Source organism: Varroa destructor, unplaced genomic scaffold (genome assembly GCF_002443255.2).
Source record: "Varroa destructor unplaced genomic scaffold, Vdes_3.0 BEIS01000005.1, whole genome shotgun sequence".
Lineage (NCBI taxonomy): Eukaryota > Metazoa > Arthropoda > Arachnida > Mesostigmata > Varroidae > Varroa > Varroa destructor.
Window position 1 is genome coordinate 36,295,164 of NW_019211458.1, and position 11,681 is coordinate 36,306,844.

Below are 11,681 nucleotides of genomic sequence, written 5' to 3' on the forward strand. Positions count from 1 at the left end.
TAATATTATATTCAATAGTAATAATTCTTTTTTGAACGTAAGTCCAGCTTAAAAATGGCACCCACAGACATATTATAGGGACATACTTATCATTTTACGTCGCTACGTCGTTCTAAAACCAACTTTTCGAGGGGTGCTATTCTTTCGAAATTACCTCCGCATTATTACGCCCTTACCAATCGTACCCCACAAACATGCTCTGCACTGCATATCATAATTTATTTTAAGCAATTCAACACTATCATGATTTTTCCGGGTCGGGTTGACTATACGACCTCTGTTGTCCAAGTCAAAAAATCTAAACCATCTCCATTGCCTTACCCACTGGTATGTCGATCTGCCATTAAGAAGCGTTTTACGGACCTTGCTATCTGTCTTTTTAACTAGAAGACAATGATGTTTATATTCGCTTTCTAAGTTCCGATAGTTTGAACGTGGACACTTGAATTAAACTAATTGCTTTTTTCGGAAAGCCCAAGTTACACGCCAATAAAATGGTCCAATAGAAGTGCCTATGGATGATGTGTAAAGTTGCACAGGCGGAACTGGTGTAGCCTACCTACAGGCAGCGCAACGCGACCTGATCGAGTTGTTCACTTCTTTAGTACTAGTACGGCACTTATACCTGTAACGGAATGAAAGTTTCATCACAGTTACGGCAAAGCGTTAATGACTGGCTTCACTCGTCCGCTGGTTTGTAATGGATGAATGGCAGACATCGCTAGACGTGGAACGTTTTTACAATTATTCGGAAGTAAGCCACACACGGCTCTAAGACAAATTGAATGAACAGATGGCTAATGTAATTACATAAATGCTAATATTTTCGTTAATAGTAACGGTCGAGCTTGTTTGTAGCAAGAGAACACCGATAGTGAACCCAATTCAAATGTCTTTGAATATGCAGCACGTTACACAGGAATCCACTATTAGCATCACAAATTCGAACTTGGGTATCGTTGTTTTTGTAGAGTTTCTGAGGAACAGCGGAAGAACCTGTTTGGCATCGTAGTCGATTATGAGGTCAAAGTTAAGCTTTGCCTTGGGACGCTCAGTTCACTTTCAGGGTAAGTAGCATTTAATGTACCATCTGTTTGTCGTAAAGACATTGTCGGTTTGAGTCTGAATGCACCCCGTAGACCGTAATTGAATAACAAAGTTGGGTTCATGCAAGTTTAATACAGATTTTTTCTAGCGGTTGTCAAAACAGGTTCAGTATTGATTGCTTATCATCTTTGTCCATTGCTTTTAGCGATACATACAACGACGATACAATAATTTTGTAAGTAATACACTATTGGTTTCTTGTTATTGTGCTTAAAAAGCTTCTAAAGTTCACGTATCAATCTCTGTCAACCGAACTTAGCGCTTGAGTAGCATAGATATAGGGAGCATAACGGTCGTGGATTGTCGTTACAGCTTTAAGACGTGGATGTGTAGCGGTGTGAAGGGTCTCGTGGACGAACTAGCTTCGCCCACTTCTAGTCCCCCTAAAACACCTTCAACCCCGGAACAAAGGTGAACTTGCCAAGCCCGGTTAAAGCTAAATTGTATTCCATTACCATCTCTGATATGCATCATTGACGCTTGACACACGCCTCAGCCAATTGACGTCGGCATAGACTACTGCTGCTACTACAAACCAAATTAAGATCTTCCAAGGCCACTTAACTACAATCTATCTCAACACCGGTTTCTTCACCTCAGTCACGTTGATCATCGCGCCCTTCCTATTAACCTACCTGCAATCGGCACGCTAGTACATTTTGACTCTTTGAAAATTCAAGAAAAAATTGGATTTGAATCTGGTCGCCACTTGCGCTAGTGGCGGATAATATTTTTGCCGTTTCCTCACAAGCTATTCTTTGTATAGTGTCTAGCGTGGATTTTGAATTTTATCCAAGTGTGTGTTCTATGATCGACTGCGATTGCCCTTGCTTCATTTCAGTTTTCATGGGTGTTCCGCACCGTCAGCCTTCCAAGGTTCAAATATCACCCCTACACGTATTTTAAAGATTGCTGCATTTTGTCTCACGACATAGACGCTATACATAGAGCAGATGCAACGTGTATACAGTAGTAGAAAACTTCTACGAAGATCCTTGAGAGTGAACCATTTTTTTTTGCCTAGTCTTTAAAGCACCAAAAATGTGTCCCTTATAATCAAAGTGTTTATTGCGTGCAATTTCGTTTATCTAAAATGTATATTTGATATAATTGTTATCTATTAACTATTGAATTGTTCTCGACGTGTTACTAGCTTACAACAAACAACGAAAGCTCTGAGCTGTCTGTTTCGAAATATTCTCACTAATTTCTATCGAACCTTTCCACTAACATGCGCTCCGAATCTATCGTACTTTCTCGCATTAAACTAATAGAACTCATGTGTACGGCTAATGGTCATGCCCAATTGACCATCAATTAATCGGTAACGAGTTAAGAGACTTGAAGTTTATAATTGTCTTTGAAGGTAGCATGTCGGACCATTCTAAATCAGTAACTTCGACCGAACACTTTTTCGTGATTTTGCCAAATTTTGAAGAAAAAAAAATTGTCCAGGACGTTGGTGAGACATGATTTAACAGTAAGATAAGCTACCATATTTTGGAGACTGATATATAGATTTCATTCAGCTGCGTAGGCTTTGGCGCAAGTAGGGCGAACAGCTTCACATTCAGGCCGAACGCCAAAAAAAATTTTTGTTGCCTTAGTTCGGCAGCCAGTAAAAGTCCCTAACGTGCAATACTGCTTTCATTCACCGTGCAGTAAACAAGCATATGTAGCAACCGTACGACCGACAAACATTCTATGTAGCTGTAGTAATATCCCGGTTTTCCACAACTAGCAAACAGAAGCAGGCCTTTAGCAATTGATGTACGACATGCATCACTCGTTTGAAAATGCACGTGACACTCTGTCAGCACCATTGCCAGTTGGACCTAGGGAGACAATGAGAACTCATCGAATAATTGTACTAGCTATAACGGATAAATTCATTGTTACGGAAGTGTCCACATATCTGTGACTGGCACTTAGAGCGATAGCCTTAGACTTTTGCACAATTAAATAGACACCTGACTTTTGCATAACGGAGTGCTTTTACCCCATTCTATTTAGTTCGATTTTGAACCATGTTGTCACGCATGTGGAACATGCCCCACCCGTTGACCTCTGTTATTTGTTCCGTTTCGTTGTGTAAATCGATTAACTTTCATTTTGCAGACGCGGTGAGATCACGTGTTTCATCCCGTTCCAGATACATCACAGCGGGCCAGCAGATATCCCCCTGCCGGGTCAGATATCTGAGACCGGCCACCGTACTGCGAGCAATGGCAGTTTACGAATCAGCTCAGCATCGACTGTAGAACCGATGGACTAGTTGCAGGTCAACAATAACCAGCCAACACGGCAATCACAGTCGGTGGGAACCCGGTTAAGGGGCTCATGTACTTGTACTCAAGCCATCCAGCCCATTGAAAACTCGAAATAGAAACAGTACAACAGCCCCCGATGCCAAAGCGAACATGTTTTCAGCACTTAAGAGCGACCGAAACGATCCTCTGACACAGTAACAACAGAGTTTATTCTATAGATGTTCGACAGGATTTGTCCGCTGAGCTGTGTCTGCTGAGGAAACGCTGCTTGGCCGACTGCAGGGTCCGCTTGGATGTTTATTAGACAGTTTTGTCTATTCCAAAAAGAGGCATCATGAATCATCGGTCTTGTGCAGTCCTTCGCAAGTTACTCGCGATTACGAGTGACAACACCTTGGAGTACAGCCAACGGTAACGATGGTCCATGTTAACTTGAAGCCGCCCTGATATATGCAGAGTGGAGACTGAGCTGGCCCCGCGGCTAGTGACGTACGCGTGGATGGCAAAGTGAATCAAACCGTTGAAGCTATCTTTTCAAAAGGGAACACTTCGGTGGGTGCCCCATAGGCAATAATCATCAATACGCAGCCAGATCAAAATAATTGCGGCTCTTCAATTAATTTAAACATTGTTTCTGCCCGGAGTTTCGAAGAGTTCATTGCGACTCTGATCGATAGCCTCTAGGTTATAATCAAAACCATCAATCGCTATTTTCGTACATACAACTGACATACGACGTAGAATGATAATGTAAAATTATAGTAATGGCGTTCTTCTGGATGCATACAGTAGGTAAAAGGTAGTTAGGTTTTCAGCTGGTCTAGGGGTCCTTTCCAAAAGTAATAGAAGCAAAGCGTATTTTTTGCAGTATCAGCGGCGCATCGTAACGAAATTACCTCAGTGTAGTATCATTGCACCGTCTTAACTTATCCTGTCTTGAGCTTAATTTACCTAATGGAGATACGCGATACAGCTTTTAGCTAACAGTAGGCGTAAAAGGAGCTAGAAAAAAAAACACACACTATTTACGTAGAACTATAGAACGGCGTCTTTAACCGGCCTACAAACAGGAACAACGCCGATTACAATATCATTAGCGCAGGTAAACGTCCATGGAAGCGAACCAATGAAAAGATGTTACTGATCCTGAGGAGGAAATGGTAAGTTCCGTCGAGGTAGAAAAGATGTCTAAGCATTTTCTAACTTAAACTGTGTCTAACTTAGATTGCGTCAGCCTCTTCTGAATTTGATGTTAGATACGAGCGCGTTAATTCGACTAAATGTATATATATCAGAGAAACACGTTGGATCAGTTATTATTTGTATAGAAAAAAAAGCACGATGTGGCATCTTATGAGTGAGACTGTAGTGGTACAGAATCCTATGTTATTTCAGGCAGATCGGCTTTCTGTTTACTGAAAAAGTACTACATGCGAATAATAATTGCAAAAAAAAAGCCATATTCAAAATATATACCCAGATGATGTGTATACACAACTAACGTATTGCTTCGAAAATATCGATGCCCTGTCTTAAATCGCATTGCGAAATAACCTCGTGTTGCTATCTTGCGAAGATCCCTTCGTATTGATTTCGTAGCATAAACGTATAGATATTTATATAATTATATGATTACTTCCCACAAAATGTTTGTCAATATATATATATATGTGTAACAATCTTTATATAGAATATGACAATATATATATACATATACATATATACATATATATATATATAAATGATATAATATATATGTGTGTGTAACAATCTTTATATAGAAAATATGTACATTGGCAAAAATAAACTCGCTCAGGCCCGGACTCACCGTTCGTTGCGTTGCTAGGCCGTTCTTCAGACTGAGAGAAAGAAACGTTCACTGAAGAGCAGGACGACACCTGTCCAAAGCATCCTCAGCAATGTACCGTTCAGTGATGACAGAGGCATAGGAAAGCGCTAGCTCCACTCTTAATAGTTGTTTACTGTTGTTAACGACGATGGATAAGAGAAAGTTGTCCACCTATTTAACGCTATCATCGACAGTGTAAAACATTTAACGGAATATATCTCTCTGTAAGTATTCAACAGATTGGCAAAAACGTGGCAGAACGTGTGAAAGAAAGATCGTATCTGATGATCATTTGATGAAATGATCGAATGAGCTTGCGCACTGTTAGTGGCGACCAAAAATATTGACAAAATAGTTTAATATATGGATGTGTGTATATACGGAAGTGTAGCAGAAATCGTTGTTATTGTTATCGATTCACGGTCATAGTCAATATATTATTTCTACTATTTGGGGAAAGCTGCAAGGTCAATGCGGTCGAATCTCCGTTGGCTCGACAGAAGTAGCTAACTTAACAACAACAATCAAAATAAATATCACATCGACGGAAGTTCAGTCTGATAAATATTATATTTAATACCATCACTATAGTATGATATCTATTAAGGTAGAAATGACACATATATAAGATAAAAAAAAGATCGAACGAAATTTAACGTACGAACAGCTATAGCTGGTTGATTGTTCGAGAATGATCGCAATTCTACGATAGTTCTTACCAAGTTTCGACAATGGCTGTAATGATGACATCGATAATGATATTCATCGTGTTATATTTTATTTAACGTAAAATTATTAAGTTTAAAAATAAAAAAAATATTAATATTGGTACTTAAATACAAATCAAATTAATTATCAAGCCAGAAATTAAGATTTCACCGGCTAGACCTAGGTAACTATTATTTAGAGCTAGCCATAAGCATTTTATCATTATCTGTCACTTTTATCTGTATGTACATGTATGCATATGTACGTTTCGTATTGGATTTTTTTTTTGCAAAAATACACTAAATTGTGGATTTAATATAGTTTTTGAACGGTTTTTTTCTTATAATTATTATGTTTCTACGGCTATAGTACGTGTATCACTGAAGCAATGACGGGTATTTAGCGTCTGCGTGGTTCGTTTGCTGAAGTATCGATCGCAGTTCCGCCCTCGTCTTGCTTTCATCAATTTAACAATAGAGTCGGCAGCAAAAAATGTACCGCTGCTATAGAAACAAGTAAAATATTGCTGAATTCGATTTTAAATCTTCCGTAAACTCTATATAGGATGTCTTCATTCTCCTTCTTTAGTGTTGTACCTAAAATTGTAATATTTTGATCTATATGGAATGATCCTATTATGCGAGTGGCTAGAGTCAATCGCATTACTTTGTAAATAATAGAAGCCATTGCCGATCTATCGATGTTACGTCTATGAAGCCTTAAAATCAGTACTGGAAGGTAACGGGCAGAGTTCTAAACGTCCTATGCGGATGTTGGTCAACCAGTAGCCTAAGGCCACACGATTTGTATAGCAAATCAGCACAAGCCAATTCATCTTCTTATCCACTCGAAGGCATAAACAGGACAGTGACGGACGCATCAGCAGGCCGTTCTTGAGCCGGCAATCGCTTACGGCCGTTTAACACGTATCAGCTAAAGGTTCGATCAATGTAAACGCTCTACTCATAAAAAGGAAAACGTCCGAAATGAGCTATGCTGGTTAATTCTACTTCATTAATTAAGACATTATTTGTACGTGCCACAGGCGTGCGAAACCATAACAGCTACAGAATTCGGCTTGATGCTTTTGTTGGTAATTGATACTATGACGTTCCACCGAAACATAATACCATATATGTAACCCTTATCAATTCTTGTTTATTCTACTGATAATTGTTACGACCGCTTTTTGATAAGTCGAATTATCATAAGGTGTACTACAGTTGTGCATTTTTAAAAATCAGCAAAACGAGCTTCAAGAATATCACATTGGTACTCCATCTCGTGCATATATAATAATTTTCCAGATGTTATTGCTTTAAGAATCTTTTTTTTTTTGTGATTTTTATAGTTCCGCTTTAGCCACTATAATATTATAGCCTATTTATACCAAATGAGCTATGTCTTAGGCACTCTTACTGACTAGGCTGAGCGTTTTGTGAGTATGCTGCACGAAATCAATTATACATACCTTTGAGAACGATAGTTTCCAGTTGTTCCTGTTTCTATCATAACCAATCATAGAATATTGTCCATGGCAGATCTGTTATGCAAAGACTTTCTTCGTAATGCCTTTAGCTGCATAGAGTAGGGCGGCGCCAGCGAGGAAAATTGAACATGATAAATAGTAAAGAATCGATTTATATCCATGAGCGTATGCCGTACAATCTCTATGTGCCTAGCGTGCTGCCATTTTTTGTTGCAATACGTGTAGTACTTCAAACTTCAACGAATTACCGCCACATCTTACCTAGGCGGAGTCTCCGCATGTCTGCTTTGCTGAATTCTTGTCACATATAACCGTTAAGTGTGTATCTCTTAACTTACGTGTGATGGTTTTCAATATACTGTCTTAAATCTTTGTATCCCCCTTGGTCTCTGTCTATGAGATATTTTGGCTTCTAGACGTACACGGTCCTTGTTTACGCATCTTCATTATGCCTCTGTTTTTGCTTCATACGTCGGTTCGATAGCTGAAAAACACGTTTACCAAGTCGAACACATGCACCTCATTATTGTTACCACGACGTAGAATATATACCGCCTCATGCCGAATAAACGAGTCTAGCCATATTTTCCCATGTAAAACTGAATATATATTATGGACCATCCATCCCTCGGATTCCCGTTTTGCCCAGAAACCTCTTAAACTTCTAAGAAAAAAGCATGCTAACGAAGAACACGGGTGGCTAAGGTTACAAATAAATAAAATCGGTCTTAAAATGTACGGGGCATTTCGTCACTGGATACTAGGAATATGAGAATGGCTTGCGCGATACCTTACTTTTACAAATGTCTATCTAATGCCCACAACCCACCAGACAGCATAAAAAATATCGGCACAAAGTGGCCTCTGCGACACTGGCTGATGAATACAACAACTGGAAGGCAACATAAATGCGTTAACGCACAATTTGGCTAGCCTAAAAACGTATCTTCACGGTTTAGCATGTTCTGTACATTCGTATCCCAAACGGTTAAAGCTGCTTCCGTCTGACGGATTTCGTTATGGCATTCAGATCTTGAGATCAGATGTTGTAGGCGGCCTCCTATGGTCATACACATATATGCGCGATACACAAATGCATTTGTCAAAGAGGCTACGTACAACGTTCGACTCTACCTCATCGCTGTCGTTCGTTTCTTTTTTCTCCAACGACGTAAAGTTGTATACGAGATAGGAAAAAAAGGTCTCTATTTTCCGTCACTACTATATTCACGAAAGTTTCGTGAAGGCAACTTTCTATGCGTAAATGCATAAATTGTATAATGAGCTATGCTATGAGTGGCAAAAATGACACAGGTTAGATATCGCGCGTTAGTTCATGTCATTTTCAAGAACTTCCCGCCCTTGCCCCTTCTATGAAAGCTGAACTTCATCTTACAGGTATGTCTGAGAACCTTTTTTCAGCACAGCAAGGATCTGCACAGCTGCCTACTTTGCAAATTCGACATGGCAAGTTACAAACGTGCACTCGGCCATTGCTGGTGATCCGCTTATTATGAGATGGCCCGAAAGTTCAAAAAGCCGAATCGAGTGCCAAAGCATCTAGTTTTACTAACGATTTTGCCCACATGATAGCGTTCTTTTCTTTTTCATTTATTCGTTTATTTTTTAAATTCGTTGCCTAAGTTGTTGTTTCGATAACTTGACTTTACTCTTTTCAATGTGTTTCCTCTGTTTACATCTGGTGCTTTCGTATTCGTCAAAGCAAAAAAAAAACAGCCAATATCATAAAATAATACGAAGGTGATATTCTACCTGAAAAATTCAAATTCACCTAACTTGGTTTAAAGATACCATGGACGCATTCATTCCGCGCGCCATTTCAGGAGTTGTTAACTGCAGACGATATTACAAATCCACACAATAACAATCTGTTGTTATTTTTATTAGACAGATCTCAATTTGACCGTTAGCCTCAAAAACTTTATAGGGCCTTTAGCTAGTCTTCTTAATAATTATTACCGTAAGGGGCGTTACAGCTTTCATCTTCAATCACTGCCACACATTGGGTGCGTATATATATATGGTTTAACATTATAAGTAGAAAAATACCTGAATTTAAAACGCCCTAAATGAAAAAGGTTTTTTTCCCCTTTAAAGATGTTAATTTGTTTCCTTGTACTTTTTATACTAACGAATCCTAAGTTATCTGTATGTTGTAATATTTTAAGCTTTTTGCATTTTGACAGCTTTCTTCACAACCTATATCCGCCATCTTTTAGGGTCAAGTAATAAAAGCAAATTAGGCGCAGACATGTTGCACTCAATGAGGTGAAGGTATTAGCATTGATAAAGTTACTAAATAGTTTCCGTTTATAACGAAAGCCCTCTGATTTTAGACGCTTCGATTTAGCTGCTTATTATATTTTGTTTGAATCATTAAGATTTTTATGGATACCAGTGAAGAAAGGAACGTCCAAGTCTTCAGTATATTGATTATAAGCTTTGATCAAGTTAGAGTTTCTATTTTCTAGTTTGAGCACGATTAGAAGCAAGTACTCTCAATACAAAGGTTTTGTATCGGTTCAAGAGATATATGCTGGCTAAGTCTGGTGCGAAGAATAGATTAATACTGACGCATGCATCGATGCCCAAGTTGTATTGCTTTCAAACAACTACACTTAACTGCTCTTCCTAAATGATTGTAAGTAGTCCGTAAAACTGGAAAATATAATCTGAAACTCGATTAAACCTATAATATTATCCTGTACTGTGTGTATGGTACCCACTTCTTCACAATGGGTCCTTCATACAAGAACCTAGGCCTAACCATAATCTACTAAGAAGATCTACACTCGTTTTGGTAGCGCAGAACACACTTTACAATTATAAACGATAATATCGTTTACATACAGCGTACCGTACTGCCTGATTTGACTAAACTCTTGAAATTTCTACTACGAGAGCTAATCTTTGTGACGCGAAGCCCATTGCCCTATTATTACTGCTGTATTAAATATCCATTAAAAAATAGTCTAGCGAATCGGAATATCTACGTTGGTAAGCCCTCGTTGTGAAGGACTCGATAGGAATCACCACTTGATTTCCATACCCTTCATTTCTCTTTGAGCAAACATTTTATCTATGCTAATGGAAATTATTCTTTGCAATAAAAGAACAAGTTCGGTGATGGCTGTCTATGGCACATGCAAAGAACGAAGCTTATGGCGTAATTTTTTGTCAGGTTATAGATTTTATCTACGTATCCCGTCGTTTCCTTTTCAGCTTAACGAACGTGGAATGATGTATTTTTCTCTTTTGTTTTTTAGAGATCGTTCACAATCAATCGTACGACACCGTTGTACCTGGGTTGAACTGTGAACAGCCATACACCGTGTTTTACGTTAAACATTACTTTTTTTGCCCATATGTACCTGGCCGGTAACAATTACTCTGTATTCTTATATTGTTTTGCATACACCCTAAAGCCAGTAAGTAGTCCTAAAAACACAGTTCTGAGAACGCAATTACATAGAATATGGATCGTCCCAAGTGGGGCATAATGACGGCATGACAGACAGACGCTTAGCTACTGTATCGTTCGTTTTGACCTTATCGCGGTCAAAATACGGGATATTATTGACACAACAGACAGACAATAAAGTCGAAAAGATGTCAGGAAAAAAATTTTGCTTGCCTTTATATTTGCATGCTTTACTAAAATAAGATGAAAAATTGAGTAGGCCAATTAGCACATAACATTTTTTCGCACGGCTTCTCTGATTCCCATGGAATGGGCGACTTCAGTATTTGATAAAGTGTACGAAGTAATACCTATCGTGCACCTCAGACCTGGGTGTTCTTCTGTCCTTTTTCCATGTCCATTACAAAGCACAAACACCAAAGCCCGACTTCGCTTGTTATTCTGGAGTAAACATAGTTCGTTATCTCGTAAAAGAAACTAAATAAAACTTTATGCGCCGATTATGTCACAACCACTGAAAATTTCATTTTAAACAGAATACAATTTAACACAACCGATACACGATTGGCAGCAGGCACATGTGCCTCAAGAGGATTTTTACAACAAATCAACGAATCCTGATACTCTTCAAGTTCTAGTATACATAGTAACAAGTGCAGTTGTAATAGTTCAATTGTAACTAGTGAACTTAAATTATAAGTTCACTCAAAGGAAAACCGCTGCTTATGGCACAACGAGTGAGTTCCTGAGATCCAGATGCTCTGCTTCACTTTAATACATTTAAAATTAGTTAATGCACGTTTGGACAGAGTAATC

At 38.7% G+C, this 11,681-nt stretch overlaps 1 protein-coding gene and 1 long non-coding RNA gene across 8 annotated transcripts in view; one reads left to right on the top strand and one right to left on the bottom strand.

The window, feature by feature from the left end:
• LOC111250903 (phosrestin-2-like) overlaps positions 1–5,796 on the top strand; it is a 40,786-nt gene extending 34,990 nt beyond the window's left edge. For 3 of the 6 annotated variants that reach the window (XM_022806847.2, XM_022806848.2, XM_086991758.1), the window contains 3 exons: positions 972–1,067; positions 1,420–1,518; positions 3,226–5,796. In XM_022806847.2, the coding sequence (XP_022662582.1) occupies positions 972–1,067; positions 1,420–1,518; positions 3,226–3,382 (352 nt within the window). In that variant the 3' untranslated portion in view covers positions 3,383–5,796. Of the gene's footprint in view, positions 1–971; positions 1,068–1,419; positions 1,752–3,225 lie in introns of all 6 variants that reach the window. The other 3 variants (XM_022806849.2, XM_022806851.2, XR_015329482.1) reach the window with 2 other exon arrangements.
• Positions 5,797–7,392: 1,596 nt separating this feature from the next.
• Positions 7,393–11,329, bottom strand: LOC111251563 (uncharacterized). 2 transcript variants are annotated; one of them, XR_002673853.2, is made up of 3 exons: positions 11,234–11,329; positions 7,762–7,907; positions 7,393–7,512 (listed from the first exon to the last, which is right to left on the bottom strand). It is a non-coding gene; the product is annotated as an uncharacterized LOC111251563 (long non-coding RNA). The 2 variants fall into 2 exon arrangements; XR_015329484.1 differs by having other exon boundaries at positions 11,216–11,326.
• Between the last annotated feature and the right edge of the window lie 352 nt (positions 11,330–11,681).